The 19,236-nt window shown below is 44.6% G+C and overlaps 1 protein-coding gene across 3 annotated transcripts in view; it reads left to right on the forward strand.

Annotated features, from left to right (window-relative positions):
* svopl (SVOP-like) overlaps positions 1-19,236 on the forward strand; it is a 128,770-nt gene that overhangs the window by 11,085 nt on the left and 98,449 nt on the right. For all 3 annotated transcript variants that reach the window (XM_073058975.1, XM_073058977.1, XM_073058978.1), the window contains exon 2: positions 17,003-17,178. In XM_073058975.1, the coding sequence (XP_072915076.1) occupies positions 17,082-17,178 (97 nt within the window). In that variant the 5' untranslated portion in view covers positions 17,003-17,081. The remainder of the gene's footprint in view (positions 1-17,002; positions 17,179-19,236) is intronic.

Below are 19,236 nucleotides of genomic sequence, written 5' to 3' on the forward strand. Positions count from 1 at the left end.
AGATCAGGGGACGTGACAGCTCTCGGAGAAAGCAAGAACCATGCATTCCCACTGCATCAGGAACGCAAAATGGGAGCATTCCCAGAGGATTTACAACCACTTCTTCAATACCAGAGACACGAGGCACATGTGGCAGGGAATTCAAAGGATTACAGGCTACAAGTCTACCATGAGCGCCAGTGACCAGGACGCCTCACTCCCAGTCAGGCTGAATGTCTTTTATGCCATTTGATGTGCAGAACAAAGTGCTGGCAAGGAAGGCACCCCTCCCCCCAGGGGAGCAGACATTCTGTCTGTCTGAAGCTGAGGTGAGGAAGACCCTGGCCACGTAAAGCTGCGGGGCCTGATAATATACCAGGTTGGTTTATGAAGGACTATGCAGCCCTACTAACTGAGGTGCTGACGGATATAGTCAATATCTCTTAGGAACAGTGCATTGTTCCCTTGGTTTGTGGCACAGAAATGACGGCAGCAACCATCATTCCAGTGCCAAAGGAGGTGACAGTAATGTGCCTAAGTGACTATCGTCCGGTGGCATTAACATCAGCCATTATGAAATGCTTTGAGTAACTGGTTATGGAGCACATTAAAGCCTTTCTCCAGTTACACTGGACCCTTTTTGATCCACTGATGATGCCATAGCCTCTGCCCTCCTCTCCTCTGTCCTACATGGAAAATTGGGTCTCATATGCCAGGCTGCTGTTTATAGACTTCAGTTCGGCATTTAAAACCATCAAGTCCCAGAACCCTATGGAGAAACTGTCCTCCCTGGGTCTCACCAACTCCCTCTGTATCTGGGTCTTGGACTTCTTAACAGAAAGGCCACAGTCAGTCCTTGTGGGCAGTAATGTCTCTCTCCCCATTATGCTGAGCACTGGCGCTCCCCAAGGCCTTGTGCCTAGCCTGCTGTTTTTATGCTGCTGATACATGACTGTGTCGCAGGATTCAGCTCAAACTGTTTCATCAAGTTTGCGGGTGATACAACAGTGGTTGACCTCATCGACAATGACAATGAGTCGGAGTACAGAGAGGAAGCGGAGCAGTTGGTGGGCTGGTGTGAAAATAACAATCTAGGTTCGAATGTGGAGCTCACTGAGGAAACGATTGTGGACTTTAGGAAATTGCGGATGAACCATCCACCTCTGCACATATATGGTTCCTCTGTAGAGAGAGTTAAGTGCACCAAGTTCCTGGGAGTTCACATCACGGATGACCACACCTGATTTCTCACTATCACCTCCCTGAATAAGAAGGCATAGCAGTGCCTCCACTTCCTGAGGAGATAGAAGCAGGCAAGATCCCCCCCCACCACCACCCCATCTTAACTGAATTTTACAGGACCACTATTGAGAGCATCCTGACAAGCTGCATCTCCATCTGGTATGGGAGCAGCAGAGCATTGGACCCGAAGTCCCCTCAAAGGGCAATGAGAATGGCTGAGAGGATCACTGGGGTCTCCCTACCATCCATTGGGGACATTTATCAGGAGCACTGTGTACGCAGGGCTTTTGGTATTATCAACGATCCCACCCATCTGCCCAGCATCCTCTTTGACTTTCCACCATCAGGCAGGAGGCTCTGATGCATAGTGACAAGAATGGTCAGGATGGGAAAAAGATTCTTTTCACAGGCCTGAACTTCTTGATGTATAGCATTCAAAGTGTCATCAGTTAATTTGTTAATCCATACAATATTTAGCTTATGCACTTTATTTATGTGTAATTTATTTGTAGATTTAATTCTTACTTTCCTAAGTTATTGTGTGTCATGTGTACTTCTGTGCTTTACACCCTGGTCCAGAGAAACGTCTCATTTGACGGTATGCGTGTGTATAATTAAATAACAATAAACTTGTCCTGATGAAATAAAATTTGCGTACATTTATACTTGCGGCATTGAGTATCAATCATACAGTATTTGTTCATTATACATTAACATGCTGACATTAACGGTAGACAGATAAACAGCTAATCAGAAGGAGAGGCTTTGAGAGTGGCTCTATCCCCATCTCAATCAATGGCAGTGCCAATATGTGAGTGCCAAAGTCAAGGCTTCCCTGCCGGTGGTGTAGTGGCATTGGCACCGGACTCGAGGCCAGTGCTCCCAGGTTCGAATCCGGCTGGCTCCTTGCACGCTTTCCACCTATGATAAGTTGAGTGTCAAGCTAGCTACTTGGCCACAGGAAAAAAAAACAAATGCTAAAGAAACAGCGAGGTTGACGTCCAATGCACCACAAGACGAGAAGAGGAACAACAAAGAAAAGGCCGAAACATTGTCAGGAATGTTCATCCAGAATTTCAGTGTTCCCTCCTCCTGAGGTATGAAAACCAATCTCCAGGGAATTCTGCTCATTCCATAGCATTTCAAGAAGTGGCTGAAACCACTAGATACAGCAAAGCCCATAAAACATGCCAAACAATGTACTGAAAAGTTGGAATTAGTTATGCCAGGTTGTTCCAATATAGTTACCACACTGGGATTGAGCCAACGATGTAGAAAATTGCATAGGGTACATCCGCTTTACAAAAGGCAGGTCTAGTCCAATTTGCCTTAAAGCCACGTAATCGGGCTTCTCTCTGCCACCAGCAAGGTGATGAGTAGCACTTACCATAACCTGCTATGTGATTTACGTTTTGGGATTTGTCCAGCACTACTGCACTCTAGACTTCACCACAGGCTAGGTTCAAAGAAAGAGTAAAGAGCCAAATTCCAGAGGTGAGAAGGAATGGCTTGTCATTTGGACACCACATCACAAAGTGTGGCATGAAGGAGCCCTGGTAAAGCTGAAGTCAAAGATCTTCAAGGAGAAAACTTGCACAAAGGGAGATGGTTGTGGTTGGTGATGGTTAATTATCACAGGCCACTGTAAGAGCTCTTGCGAGCAATGTTCTCACCCCAAACATCAGCAGCTACTTACGTCAGGAGTGAGGACGTTTGCTGATAACTGTACTGTGACCAGCTCTATTTGCAACTCCTCAAAGGTGAAACAGCGCAGGTTTTACATACAGCAAGACCTAAACAAAATTTGGGTGTGGACTGGTAAATGTCAAATACGGTTATGCTACACAAGTGAGAGACCGTTGCCATATCGGACAAGAGTCTAACCTCCTACCCTTGACATTGGGATTACCACACCCGAGTCCCTAGCTGGGGTCAACATTGTCCAGAAACTCAAATGGAGCAGCCAGATAAATATTCTGGCACCAAGAGCAGGTCAGAGACGGGGCATCTTGTGGTGAGTGACTCACTTCCTGACATGCTGAAGTTTTTCCACATGTAGACATCACAAGTTTGGAGTATAATGGAACTTGCCCCCACTTCCCAGGGAAAGTACACCACCAATGACCTTCAAGGAGTTTGACATCATCCAACGAAAACCAATTTGCTTCATTGGCATCTCACTCACCACACTGAATATGCATTCTCTTCACCATCAAGACATAGTGGCTTCAGTGTTCAGTGTAAGCTATCTACAAATGCTTTGTATTTACTCAGATTAATCTGAAAACACCAGCAAAACCCATTACGTTTACTGTTGTGTTGTGAATAACATCACTGGAGGGACACTGAAGCTGGTGGATGTAAAAGTGTTTATTCAATAAAAACAGGCAGCAGGCATCGTAATTTGAGACAGTCTTGAAGAAGAGGTTGCTTGACCCAATACCACATGACATTTTTATATGCTAGAAACCAGTTCTAGTTATAATGTGTCTACAGTGCTTCCTTTGAATTACTTATATTTTTCAAACACATCCTTCTTCACACCCACACTCCATTCACCCAAAATGAATGTTAGTCCTCTCTGTATCTCTATTCATGCATATGCAGGCATCAAGTAAATGGTTGTTTCCTGGTTTGTAATCAACCCCCAACCTGCAGCTCCAGGCAGACTATTGTTCATAGCTGCATTTTAAATTCAATCTACAATTGACATTCATATCTGAAGAAATTAATATATGCTTTTCATCCTAAATCCAGAATATGCCCTAACATTTACTACCAAGAAGGACAATCCGGGAGGTGCATGGGAATGCATCCTCATTCAGTTTCCACCCCCCCTCCCCCACATCCCGCCAAGTCTCACACTATCCCTACTTGGAAATCTCTTACTAGTCCTTCATTGTCATAGAGTCTTCTGGAACTCCTTCCCCAGCAGCACCTTCTGGACACCTTCACCAGAAGTATGGCATTGGTTCAAGAAGGCAGCTAAGCTCCTTCTCATGGGCAGTTGGGGAAAGACAGTAAATGCTGGCTTTGTCAATGATACCCAGTTGCCAAAAAAATTTAAAAAGCACAGAACTATTATCATTGTTGGGAACTATCTGCTGACTGTTCTGTTGGAAGATCTTCACCACAGGGTATACACTAATTCAAGATGACTGTTTTGTACCACTGCCTCAATGGCAATGAGGCTCAGGTAATAAATCTGGATTTAAGCACACCCTGAAAACGAAGGCATTCTTCCACTGGTCAAAATGCATTACCCCTCTCAAAAGCATAGACTGAATAATTCCACATAACAGCAGATTGCTCCTGAACCAGCATGGGTAACTTCATTCACCTCAGAAATAAACTGGTCACTGAACACAACTTATGGACTCACTTTCAAGGACTCTACAACTCGTGTTCTTAGCATTTGTTTGTTCGTTTACTTTTGTATTTGTAGTTTGTCTTTCATACATTGGTTGCTTATCAGTATTTGTGTGCAGTTTTCCATTGATTCTATTGTATTTCTTTGTTCTACTGTAATTACCTACAAGGAAATGAATCTCTGGGTGGTACATGGTGACCTATGTATGTACTTTGAGAATATATTTACTTTGAACTTTGAACTATTTCAAGCTGCATATTATAATCAGCTGGATTTGAAAGGAAGGAATACAACAGCTCTATAATGTGCAAATTTGCTTCATTAATGCCTCAGTGATGCTTTTATCTTTAAATTATTAAAGATTTTACTCCTCAGAAGTGTTGTTCTCACTGCAAATTATTTACAACAAACTTGAAATGGGAAATCAAAGTCTTTTACCTTCACACGGTCAGGTTGAGGTTCAAAAGATGAAATTACATGGGTTGGAGGGTGTGAATCATGGTGCTTTCTCCCATGACACACAATTATATTAATGACTATTGTGGTTGTAGCTATTCATGGAGGTTGCTATAGGAACACTTAAAGACTGGGAAACCATACAGGCTTGTTTTGGAACTTTGTACGTATGATCTGTGGTTTATTAGTTCTTGTAGGGAAAAGACAAACGATGCAACACTTCAAAAAAAGTTGTACTGCATGGCATTTAAGCCCTCTCAATCTTCTAGGTCTGAAGTATTGATAAGCAGATTAACAGATTGCCTGTGGTGCCCAAACAAGTACTTGTAACCTGCTTTGTCCTATAATATATAAAGCTCTGTGATTAATATTGATCACCAAACAAATTGCACTTAAAGCAGCTGCTTGAGTTGAATTGGAGTTGTAGAAGCATAGAGCATTGAAGCAAACTCTTCAGCTCTGACCCTCACCGATTCAAGGATCAACTCTATTCGCCAGATATATTTATATGCATTTGGAATTTGCTGTGGTGCTAGAAAGCACTCTGTTGGTCCACATCTGACATGCAAGAAAAAAAACACCTTCACCTCTTGGATCCTCGGAGTCTCCATTTTCCTCCCTCCCCACCTCTCCTGAACACCCTAACCCTCCACACTTCCCACTCTCCTCCCCCCTTCAATCTCTAAACCCTGTCACGCCACCATCACACCTGCCGAACTTCCCTTCACTGAGGTGGAAATTTCTGCACTCAGAGAGGGCCTTACTTTGCCCGCACCTCAGTGAGTTGCGTGCCCATCTTCGAGCCCAGTTCTTCAGCAAGAACTCCCTGCCCTGCACCGATGATCCTTTTTCCCCATCTTCAACCCTCCTCCTCTTCTTGGACACCCTGCGCTGGTTCTCTGCCTGCCTTGGATCTTTTCATTTCTAATTGCCAACGAGACATCAACCAGCTCAAATACAGTATTCTTCACTCCTTCTTGAACCATGCCCCCTCAGAACACACTGCCTTCCACTCTCTCCACACCAATCCCAACATTACCATGAAACCCATAGACAAATGGGGTGCTGTTGTAGTGTGGTGGACTGACCTCTATCTAACAGAAGCCACGTGGCAACTCTCAGACACTTTCTCTTACCTACCCCTTGAAGAGGACCCCATGCTAGACCATCAGAGGACTCTGATACCATCAATGACCTTGTCAACTCTGACAAACTCCCATCCACTGCCACCAAAATCATAGCTCTCTTACCCCACACTGCTCACTTCTACCTTCTACCCAAGATCCACAAAACTGACTCAATTGGTAGGCCCATTGTCTCTGCCTGCTCCAGCCCCACAGGACTTAGGTTCTCGTACCTTGACTCCATTTTATCCCCTTGGTTCAGCCCTTCCATCTACATCCGTGACAGTTCACTTGGTCTTGATCTTCTCACTAACTTTCAGTTCCCTGTCCCTCACCTCTTTATTCTCATTGGCTACGTAGAACAGTCCATGTTCCAAGCCTTATCCCTGTAATGCTCCCCAACTTTTCCTTTGCTACATTCATGACTGCATTGGTGCTGCTTCACACACCCATGTTGAACTTCTCAATTTCATCAACTTTGCCTCCAACTTCCACCCTGCCCTTAAATTCACTTGCTTCACTTCTAACACCCCCTCTCTTTTCTTGATGTCTCTGTCTCCAACTCTGAAAACAAACTGTCAACTGAAATCTTTTATAAACCTACCAATTCCCATGGCTATCGTGACAATACCTCTTCTCACGCTGTCTCCTGTAAAAATGCTATTCCCTTTTCTCAGTTCCTTCGTCTCTGACACATCTGTTCCCAGGGTGAGTTTTACATTTCCATGATATCGGAGATGTCCTCCTTCTTCAAAGAATGTGGTTTCCCTTCCTCCACCATTGATGTGCCTCACCCACATCTCATCTGTCTCTCGTACATCCGCGCACACCCCATAATCCTGTGGCCTGAACAATGATAGCGTTCCACTTGTTCTTGGCTACCACTCCATCAGCCTCTGCATCTAACATATCAATCTCTGTAGCTTCCGCCATCTCCAAAAGGATCCTACCACTAAACTTGTCCTTACCTCCCCCGCACCCCCACTTTCCTCAGGGATCGTTCCCTCCGTGATTCCCTTGTTTATTCATCCCTCCCGGCATTTATCCCCGCAAGTGGCCAAAGCGCTACACCAGCCAATTCATCTCCTCCCTCACCTCCATTCAGGGTCCTAAACAGTCCTTCCAGGTGAGGAAACACTTCACCTGTGAATTTGCTGGGGTTGCCTATTGTATCCGGTTTGCCAGGTGCGGTTTCCTTTACGAGTGAGACCTGTCATAAACTGGGGGACCGCTTCATCAAGTGCCTTCATTCCATCTGCCAAAAGCTGAAATTCCTGGTGGTCAAATGTTTTAATTCTGATTCCAAATCACTTTCTGACATGTCGGTCCATGGCCTCCTCTTGTGCCACAATGAGGCCTCCCTCAGGGCGGAGGAGCAGCTCCTTATATTCCATCTGAATTGCCTCCAACCTGATATGAATATTGATTATTTTCCCCCTCTGGTTTAAAAAAATTTCCTCCCACTCTCCTCAACTTCCACTCCCCACTCAGGCTGCTTATCCCTTCTCACCTGCCTATCACCTCCCCCGGTGCCCCACCTGCTTTCCTCTCCTATCAGATTCCTCCATCTCTAGCCCGTTAGCTTTCCCACCCACCTGACTTTACCGATGAACTGCAAGCTACCCTCCTTCCCCTCCCCCTACCTTTACATTCTGTCATCTTCCTCTTCCTTTCCCACCCAAAAGAAGGGCCTCGGCTTGAAGCATTGACTGTTTCTTCATCTTCATGGATGCTGCCTGATCTGTTGAGTCCCACCGTTTTGTGTATGTAACACTCAACAATTATAAAGAATAAATAATTATATAACAAAGTACAGCTAGAGGTTGAAGTACAAATATGGAATAAAATGTACATAAATAGTGGCATGTATTTTCACTGTAAACAGTGGTTGAAAAGGTTTATAGTGCAGTATCGTGGTAGTAGACAAAGGGATGTGAGGTGGGGTTAGCTAGAAAGATTGATCAGATAAACTACCTGTGGAGGAGGGGAAGAAACATTTAAGAAGGGGTGAAGTTTTGTTTTTTTAGTAGCACCAGAGTGCTTTCCAGAAGGGAACTTTTGGATAAGGCAGTTTGCAGGGGTGGGGGGAGGGATATAATTTGCAATGATTTTTTTGACTGCTTATTTGTCCTGGACATACAAATCCTGCACTGATAGTAGACTGCAGCCAATGACCTTTTCTGCTGATCTGCAGTTTCCACAGCTGCCTTTGCCAACTAATTCCACAGATTTACCACTCTCTGGCTAAAGAAATTCCTCCTCATTTCCATTCTTAAAAGATGCCCCTCTATTCTGAGGCTGTGTCCCTTGGTCTTCAACTCTCCCACCATAAGCAACATCCTCTCCACATACACTCTATCGAGGTCCTTCAACATTTGATAGGTTTCAATGAGATCGCCCCTCAATCTTCTGAATTCCAGTGAGTAGAAGCCCAGAGCCATCAAGTACTCCTCATATGACAAGCCTTTCAATCCTGGAATCACTTTTGTGAACCTCCTTTGGACCCTCTCCAGTTTCAACACATTCTTCCTAAGATAAAGCGCCTGAAACTTTTCATAATACTCCTCACAATACTCCACATGAGGTCTCACTAGTACATTACAAAGTTTCAACATTACATCCTTTCTTTTATGTTCTGGTCCTCTTGAAATGAATGCTAACGTCACATTTGCCTTCCTCACCACAGACTTAATCTGCAAATTACCTTTAGGGAATCCTGCACAAGGACATCCAAGTCCCTTTGTGCCTCCGTTTTTAATATTTTTCTCCATTTAGAAAATTGTCAATCCTTTCATTTCTTCTACAAAAGTGCATAACCATTCACTTCCTAACACTATATTCCATTTGCCACTTCTTTGCCCATTCTCCTAATCTGTCTTAAGTCCTCCTTTAGCCTCTCCACTTCCTCAAAGCTACTTGCCGTTCCACCCATCTTCACATCGTCTGCAACCTTGGCCACAAAGCCATCAATTCTATCATTTTTTTCCATCATCCAAATCATTGTTATACAATATAAAAAGAAGTGGTCCCAACACAGACCCTGTAAAACACCACTCGTCACCAGCTGCCAACTAGAAAAGGTTCCCTTTATTCCCACTCTTTGCATCCTGCCAATCAGCCACTGCTTTATCCATGCTAAAATCTTTCCTTTAATACCATCCTTTCTTGTTAAGGTAGCTTGTTAAGCAGCCTCATGTGTGGCATCTTGTCAAAGGCCTTCTGAAAATCCAAGTACACAACATCAACCGATTCTCCTTTGTTTATCTGCTTGTTATTTCTTCAAAGAATGCCAACAGATTTGTCAGGCAAGAATTTCCCTTGGGGAACCCATGCTGACTATGGGATATTTTATCATGTGCCTCCAAATTCTCTGAAACCACATTCTTAACAATTGGCTCCAACATCTTCCCAACCACTGAGGTCAAACTAACTGGCCTATAATTTCCTTTCTTCTGCTGCTCTCCCTTCTTGGAGTGAAATTTTCTAGTCTTCCAGTACTATTCCAGAACCTAGTGATTCTAGAAGGACCATTACTAATGACTCCACAATCTTCTCAACCACCTCTTTCAGGTGACCTTCAGACCTTTCAGTTTCCCAAGAACTTTCTCACTACTAATGGTAACTTCACACACTTCATGACCCCAAGCACATGGAATTTCCACCATACTGCTAGTGTCTTCACCGTGAAACTGATACAGAATACTTATTCAGTTCATTCACCATTTCCTTGTCCCCCATTACTACCTGTCCAGCATCATTTTCCAGCAGACTGATATCCATTCCTGCCTCTCTTTTACACTTTATGTATCTGAAGAAACTTTTGGTATCCTATTTAATATTATTGGCTAGCCTACTTTCATGTTCCATCTTTACCTTCTTAATGATCTTTGTAGTTACAGTACCTTCTATTGGTTTTTAAAAGCTTCCCAATCCTCTATTATATACCCTCTTAGCTTTTATGTTGGCTTTGATATCTTTTGTTAGCCACAGTTATGTCAGTTTGCCTTCAGAATACTTTTTCTCTTTATGTGTCCAGTGCTTTCTGAATTACTTCCAGGAATTTCAGCTATTGCTGTTTTTCTGTCATCCCTGCCAGTGTTCTTATCCTATCAATTCTGGCCAACTCCTCTCTCATGCCTCTGTAATTCTTTTTAATCCACTGTAATACTGATACATCTGACTTTAGCTTCTCCTGTAATTTCAGGGTGAATTGGATCATATTATAATAAAATCCCTAAGGGTTCCTTTACCTTAAGCTCTGTAATCAATTCTGGTTCATTGCACAACACCCAAACCAGATTTGCAGATCCCCTAGTGGGCTCAACCGTGAGCTGCTCTAAAAAGCCATCTTGTACGCATTCTAGAAATTCCACCTCTTGGAATCCAGCACTGACTTGATTTTTCCACTCTACCTGCATATTGAAATCCCCCATGTTTATTGTAACTTTGCCCTTCTGGCATGCATTTTTTATCTTCTGTTGTAATTTGTAGACCATATCCTTACTACCATTGTGGGTCTGCATACAACTTCCATCAGGGTCCTTTTACCTTTGCGGTTGCATAGCTCTATAACCATGACTCAACACCTTCGCTCTAATGATTTGATTTCATTTTTTACCAACAGAGCAACGCAACCCTCTCTGCCTTCCAGCCTGTCCTTTCTATTCAATGTCTGTCCTTGGACAATATGCTCCCAGCAATAATCTTCTTTCTCCGATGATTCAGTGTTGTCTACAACATCATACGTTCCAATCTATAACAGTGCTGCAAGTTCATTTACCATATTCCATATACTGCACACATTCAAATATAACACCTTCAGTCCTGTATTCATACTTAGCAATTTTGTCCACATTTTACATTGCAACTCATCCTGTTGACTGCAATTTTGCCCTATCATCAGCCTCTCCTTGCTAGGCGTCTCACTACACATTGCCTCTGTTTGTAAAACCACTCATCCTCAGCTCTATTGCTCCAGTTCCCATACCCTTGCTAAATTAATTAAACCCTCCAGAACAACTCTTGTCAACCTGCCCGCAAGGATATTAGACCCCCTTGGGTTCAGGTGTAACCCGTCCCTTTTCTACACGTCATACCTTTTCCAGAAGAGATCTCAATGATCCATTAATCTGAACCTCTGCCCCCTGCAGCAGTTCCTCAGCTACGCATTCACCTGCCAAATCATCCTATTCTTACCCTCACTGGCACATGGCATAGACAGCAATCCAGAGATTATTACCCTGGAGGTCCTGTTTTTCAGCTCCCTAAAATCTCTCTTCAGGACCTCCTCACCTTGTCTACCTGTGTCATTGCTACCAACATATACCAATACTTCCGACTGCTCACCCTTGCCCTTGAGAATGCCATGGACCCAACCTGAGACATCTCTGACCCTGGCACCTGAGCGGCAACATGCCATCTGGGAGTCTCTATCGCGCCCACAGAATGTCATCTCTGTTACCCTGACTATGGAATCTCCTATCAACGCTGTAGTCATCTTCACCTCTCTTCTTCTGAGCCACAGTACTAGACTCAGCCAGAGGCCTGGTCGCTGTGGCTCCTCCCCGTACTTTGTCCCCTCAATAGTATCTGAAGTTGTATGCTGTTATTGAGGGAAACAGCCACAGGTGTACTCTGCACTGGCTGTGCATTTTCCCTCATTCTCCGGACAGTCACTCAGTTACCAGTCTTCTGCATGCTAGGGGTAACTACCTCCCTGTAGCTCCTGTCTACCTCCTGTGTATAAGATGATGAGAGGCATTGATCGTGTGGATAGTCAGAGGCTGAAATCTTTGCCATAAGAGGACACAGGTTTAAGGTGCTGGGGAGTAGGTACAGAGGAGATGTCAGGGGTAAGTTTTTTTACGCAGAGAGTGGTGAGTGCATGGAATGGGCTGCGGGCAACTGTGGTGGAGGTGGATATGATAGGGTCTTTTAGGAGACTTTTAGATAGGTACATGAAGCTTAGAAAAATAGAGGGCTATGGGTAAGCCTAGTAATTTCTAAGGTTGAGACATGTTCAGCACAACTTTGTGGTCCGAAGGGCCTGTATTGTGCTGTAGGTATTCTATGTTTCTGTGGTACGTCCTCATTCTCCTGTATAGTCAAAGGTCATCGAGATGCAGTTCCAGTTCCTTAATACATTCTCTGATGTTGATTGTTCAACTACCCTTTTCATTCTCCTCATAATTCCATCAACTCTCCCCAGTCATTCTCCTCATAATTCCATCAGCTCTCCCCAGTCATTCTCCTCATAATTCCATCAGCTCTCCCCAGTCATTCTCCTCATAATTCCATCAGCTCTCTCCAGTCATTTTCAAGGTGAGAGGAGAAAGAATTAAATGGGTCATGAGGGGCAACTTCTTCATACGGATTGTGGTAACTATATGGAACAAGCTACCAAGGAAGTGGCTGAGGAAGGTATAATAACAACAATTACAAGACATTTGGACATGTATATGGTTAGGAGGGGTTGAGAAGTTTGAGAAGTTTATATGCCAAACACAGCTTAGATGGGCATCTTGTTCTACATGGATGAGTTTGGCTGAAGAACCTGCTTCTGTGCTGTATTATTCTGACTCTTATTTACAGTGACAACTAACCTACCAACCATGCCTTTATTTGGTTGTGAGGGGAAACCAGGGCATGTAAGGGAAGCAATTGTAGTCAAAAGGAAGAATGATCTTCACAATAGTGACATCAGAGGTCAGGGTTCACTGGTGTGGCTGGAGTTAGCAGGGCAGCAGAATTCCCTCTCATTTGACTTTCCTCAAGTTTAAGTGGCCAACATGGTGTTGAGTGATAGACCTGGCTGCACCCCTTCACCACTGACAGTAAAGGACCTTCGTGCCTCGTCCACTGAAATAACCTGTGAAAATATTGGGGTTCCTTGCACCCCTTTTCCCTGCCCTGTTCTAGCATGATTTACAGCAAACATCTTGAAACAACTTCCAGCAGCACGAGGATGTAATCACCTTCCCTTCAAGAGGCACAGGGATTGCTGCATCACGTGAAACAGGTACCCAGGTGTGATAAACAACACTGGTGCCTCGGGCTGGGTGTGAAAATGAAGACACATTCAATGTCTCATACACCGGACCCAGCTCCTGCAGGCTACTCTGCCCTTGCAGTTTGAGTTGGCTTTTTCAGATACTTTTAATTTCTCCCCCAGCATCTCTGAACTCAAAACCATGGACTCCTGCCCTGGTGCTGTGCTCACTTTGATATTATTGTGGGGTAGCTTAGGGGTAAGAGAGGGCTTGATGGGTAGATTCCAGGATTAACTGCTTTTGTTTATGTACAATATTTCTCATTCAATCGATACGCCAGCACTGTTTTCACTGGGTGTTTAAAATTAATACAAATTTCCTCCAACTCTAGTCCAAAGAAATGGATATTTTTTTCCTGGGAATATGTTGAAATTTTGAGAATGTGCTGGAGTGTGACTTAGTCTTCTGAGGAGTTTTATTAATTATGTTAGTGTGTGTATGAACTCAGCCAAAGGGCCTGTTTCAGTGCTGTCAAACTTTACGATGTGTGTATGTATTTATCATGGACAGTGCTGTGAATATTAAGAAACAGGCGTAGGCTATTCAGTCCCTTGGTCAGGACTGACCTTTTACCTCAGTACCTCCTTCCTGCACTAACCCCATGTCCCCTGATTCCCTACATAACAAAAAAAATATTTCTGTCTTGAACCTTCACCTCCTTTCCTGGATAGAGAATCCCAAAGGTACATTATCCTTTGAGTGAAGAAATCTTTTCTCAGCTCTCTTCTGAGTGGGCAACCCTCATTACACACCAGCCAGAGGAAACATCATTCTTGCATCTACCCTGTCAAGACTCTGAGACATAAAAGCATAATTAGACCATTTAGTCTGCTTCGCTATTCCTCCTGTCAAGCTGGTAGAAGTTCTATACACTTCAAAGAGCTCACCTTTCTTCCTTCTAAAGAAACATACTTAACCTCTCCTCACTGTAAAAATCTTTTTCAGGACTTCATCTCTATTTACAGAAGGATTCTGAGAATGTATTGACACGTACAATAGATTGCGAGAGTCATGGAATCCACAGGTGGCTGGTGGGAGTTGGAGGTGGGGTTGGTTATTGTGGAGTGATCTCTCTGGGAAACATAAGAAATAGGAGCAGGAGTCGGCCATCTGGCCTGTCGAGCCTGCTCCACCATTCAATAAGATCATGGCTGATCTGACCATGGACTCATCTCCACCTACCTGCCTTTTCCCCATAACCCTTAATTCTCAAGAATGTCAATAGTTTCAAGAGTGCCCACCAGAAGATTCCTCTGACTTGGAGTGTGTCAGGATTTGTATCAGTATTACCTCAATGTCCTGACACAGTGTCACAGTTTACAAGTATCTCTCTGAGGGTGTTTGTACAAATAACATTTACTGGATGTGTTGGTATATTATATTGTGTGTTAGTATGCATTATATTAACTTCTTTTGGTCATTGGTTGCTTGTCAGTCTTTGTGTGCTGTTATTCATTGATTCTATTGTATTTCTTTGTTCTGCTGTGAATGCCTGCGAAGAAAAAATCTCAGGGTGGTACATGGTGACAGACACATACTTTAGTAATAAATTTACTTTGAACTTTAGGTCCCTCATTAATACAGTGCATCTTTGGGATTGTGTCAAAACTTTCAGGAGTTCTGAGGGGCTGTATGTTGATTGAGTGGGTGCATCAGTAGTTGAAAATGTCTTTGAATATGCTTGCAGGTGATGCCTGAAATAGTGTCAATGCTTAGAAGGGATCTCTGAGAGAGTCAATATTTGCCAACATTTAAAGTTTGTTTAGAGGAGTCCCTGTGAGGTTGTCACTACATAACTTTCAGGAGGGCGTTAACCTAAACATAGATATCTGGGAATGTGTTGTATTTACAGGAATTTCAGGGGTGAGTTTGCAGAATCTCCCAGGAATGTTTCGGTATTTATGGGTGTTAGAATCAGAATCAGGTTTATTATCACAAATGTACAGTATGTCATGAAATTTGTTGTTCTGCAGCAGCAGTACAGTGCAATACATAAAATATACTAATTATAATAAGAAATATATTTTAAAAATTAATAAGTAGGGAAAAACCAGAGCAAAGAATAATGAGGTAGTATTACCCAGGCAAAATTTTAGAGGAACTCTGCAGGTCGGCCAGCACCTATGGAGAAGAGTAAATAGACGATGTTTTGAACTGAGACGCTTCATCAGGAATAGTGAGGTAGTGCTCATGGGTTCATCGTCTGATTGGAAATCTTATGGCGGAGGGGAGTCCCGTGAGTGGACAGGTGCTCCGGAGAATTACTGAGGGGTTCTGTTCCTGTGAGCTGTTTGTTACCTGAATGGTTTGCTGAATAGAAGTGAGGCCACAAACCGAGTTTTCCACTTGCCAGGCAATGCCTGCAGCTCAGTCCATCCCATCAATCCCCCAAACATTCGCTCATATATACAGGCTGCATCAGAGTTGGCATTGGTAAGCACCAGTACCAACATCTATAAGGGTTCAGAGGAGCATGGAGCTGGTTGTAGGGTGGGGTTTCAGTATTTGTCAGAACTTAAGGAATGTGTCAGGGTTCATGCAAGATATGTTGTGTGGGTTCAAGAGGAGGTCAGTGTTTATATTAATATAAATATATGCAGTCTAGAGGGAGTATCGAAGTGTTTTATAGTTACCTAAGAATGCTACAACTATGCTGTAGCTTTCTGGCTACCTAGGAGCACAGGGTCTGTGTCTGTACCTACGTGGGTTGTAGTGAAGTGCCCATGTTCATAGGCGGGGTTGAATTTCATCATGATTAACAAGTAAATAAAGAAGGATTGCCCTGATATTTACAGCCCACACATCATTCCAGTAGTTCTGAAGTCTTTTACAATCAACAATTTACCACTGAAACGTGGTCACTGATGCGTTTGGGGTTTCTTGGCATGTGCTGTATCAGTGTTTACACTGCTCTGTAACACGCACAAAACGCTAGAGGAACTCAGCAGATCGGGCAGCATCACTGAAAAGGAATAAAGAGTTGACATTCCTTTCTCTTCCCCTTCCCCTTTCTCTTTCTCTCCCACTTCCCCTTTCCCTTTCTCTTCCCCTTCCCCTTTCCCTTTCTCTTCCCCTTCCCCTTTCCCTTTCTCTTCCCCTTCCCCTTTCCCTTTCTCTCCCACTTCCCCTTTCCCTTTCTCTTCCCCTTCCCCTTTCCCTTTCTCTTCCCCTTCCCCTTTCCCTTTCTCTTCCCCTTCCCCTTTCCCTTTCTCTCCCACTTCCCCTTTCCCTTTCTCTTCCCCTTCCCCTTTCTCTTCCCCTTCCCCTTTCCCTTTCTCTCCCACTTCCCCTTTCCCTTTCTCTACCACTTCCCCTTTCCCTTTCCCTTTCTCTTCCCCTTCCCCTTTCCCTTTCTCTTCCCCTTCCCCTTTCCCTTTCTCCCACTTCCCCTTTCCCTTTCTCTTCCCCTTCCCCTTTCCCTTCCCCTTCCCCTTTCTCTCCCACTTCCTCTTTCCCTTTCTCTCCCACTTCCCCTTTCCCTTTCTCTTCCCCTTCCCCTTTCCCTTTCTCTCCCACTTCCTCTCCGAGGATCCCAGCCTGAGAAACATTGACTCTTTATTCCTTCCCACAGATGCTGCCTGATCTGCAGAGTTCCTCCAACAGTTTGTTTGTTATTCTGGATTATCAGCATCTGCAGAAACTCTTGTATTTGTGAGGCAGTTTCAGGAATTTCAAGGAGCACAATAATTTATTACAATATTTTATATTTGCTGTAATACTTGATACAATAACCTTATATAGTATGTAAACAGTTATAGTCATCTCATCCTGTCTTCCTTCAGGCCAATCTGATGTTGGAAGGTGTAATGCTGAGCTGTTATCACTTAAGAAGAAGCAGTGATTCTGTATCCAGGACGCAACATGACCTCCCGGAAAGAGGCCCTGGTCAATTACATTCATCTGGAGGAGTACTGTACGATTTCATTTCCAGAACGCCATGGCAGGAAGCCTCAGAAAGGTACAAGATTTCCAGTGTGATGTAGTTTGATTGAGACCACTGGGACCCTCTCCTTCAGTGCTTCACTTCACCCATGTGTGCGCCATCTGAACCACAGAGCACCCACCTGCTTTGCCCAGCACCCATTTGTTCACACCCTGCTTTTGCAGAGGCACCCACTCAACCCAGGCCTGCACAGTTACCCTGCATCAGCACCTACACGTTCAACGCAAACCCAAACACTCACCCAGCTCTGTACCTTGCACACATCAGCCTAGGTCTATACAAGTAGCTTTATAAAGACCAGTACCGACTCACCCAGACCAGTGCCGACTCATCCGGACACACCTGGACCAGCACTGATTCACCTGGACTCACCCGGACCAGCACTGACTCACCCGGACCAGCACTGACTCACCTGGACCAGCGCCGACTCACCCAGACCAGCGCCGACTCACCCGGACCAGCACTGACTTACCCGAACTCACCCGGACCAGCGCCGACTCACCCGGACCAGCGCCGACTCACCCGGACCAGCGCCGACTCACCCGGACCAGCACTGACTTACCCGAACTCACCTGGACCAGCAGTGATTCACCCGGACCAGCACTGATTCACCCGGACCAGCACTGATTCACCCGGACCAGCACCAACTCACCCGGACCAGCACCGACTCACCCGGACCAACGCTGACTTACCTGGACTCACCTGGACCAGCAGTGATTTACCCGGACCAGTGCCGACTCACCCGGACTCACCTGGGCCAGCATCGGCTCACTCGGACTCATCGGACCGCCATCGACTCACTCGGACTGGCACTGACTCACCTGGACCAGTGCTGAGTTCCTCCAGCATTTTGTATGTGTTTCTTTGTACTTCCAGCATCTGCAGACCTTCTCATGTTTGTGAATGCCCTGGAATGATGGGAAGCAGTCCTTTTTATCATTCGTTTAGTATTAATGAGCCACATTTTTTGCAGCTGGGCAGCGGAGTGGTGTAGTTAGAACTGCTGACAGGCAGCTCCAGAGAGTTGGTTCTATCCCGACATCAGGTTTCCCTGGTGACCACGTAGGTTTTCCTGGGCTGCACTGGTTTGTCCCCATATAGGGTGGGAGCATTAATTAGTCATTTGCCCCTAGTGATTAGCTGTGTGGTAGAATTTGGGGAGAGTTGATGAAGAAGTGGGGAGAATCTTCATAAAAAGGGAGGAATAATGGATCAGTGTAAGTGGGCAGTTGATGGACAGCACAGACTCGATAGACTGAAGGTCCTGTGTCCGCGCTATATCTCTTTATAACTCCCCGACTCTATACCTAGTATTACGTGTGGTTTTATTGTCTTATTTTACCACAGACTCCCTAAAGTCATCCAACATTGCTCAATGTCTTTTTTATAATTCACTTATGGAATGTGTATTTTGCTGGTCAGGGCAATACTTAATGCCCATCACTATTTGCCCTGGATGGCAGAGGTAGGGCCCCAAATCCTGCCAGTGGAATAGAGAGCCACGCAACGATGAAGGAATGTTGATTTGTTTCCAGCACAGGTGGTAAATTGGAGAGAATTTTGAGATGGTAAAGTCCCCAAAATGTCTGATGCTTCCAGTGGCATTGTTTTTTCTTGGGTTACCCCCCCAGCAGCTGGGTAATCACAGACAGCTGTTTTGTGGGAATATGTAGCTCTCTCATTACAGGGAGGAGGTGGAAGAGCTCAAGGTCTGGTGCCAGCAAATAACCTGTTCCTTAATGTCATCAAGTAGATGGTTATCAGCTTCAGGAGAATGTGCACCTCTCACATGAGCAGCACAGCAAGCAGTTTCAACTTCTGGGAGTTCACATCGTACACAGACTTTCATGGAACTAGAACAGTCAAGAAAGCTCACCAATGCCTCTACTTTCTGAGGAGGCTGAAGAGAGCTGGACTTTGCACATCCATAGTCACGTCACTCTACAGATGCAGTATCACTGCTTGCTGTGGAGGCTACACTGCAGTGGACAGGAAGCCTCTACAATGGGTAGCCAGAATTGCCCACAGCATCGCTGAAACCAGCCTACCTGCCATCAGGGACATATATACAGA

The sequence above is a fragment of the Hemitrygon akajei genome, chromosome 10, assembly GCF_048418815.1.
Source record: "Hemitrygon akajei chromosome 10, sHemAka1.3, whole genome shotgun sequence".
NCBI lineage: Eukaryota > Metazoa > Chordata > Chondrichthyes > Myliobatiformes > Dasyatidae > Hemitrygon > Hemitrygon akajei.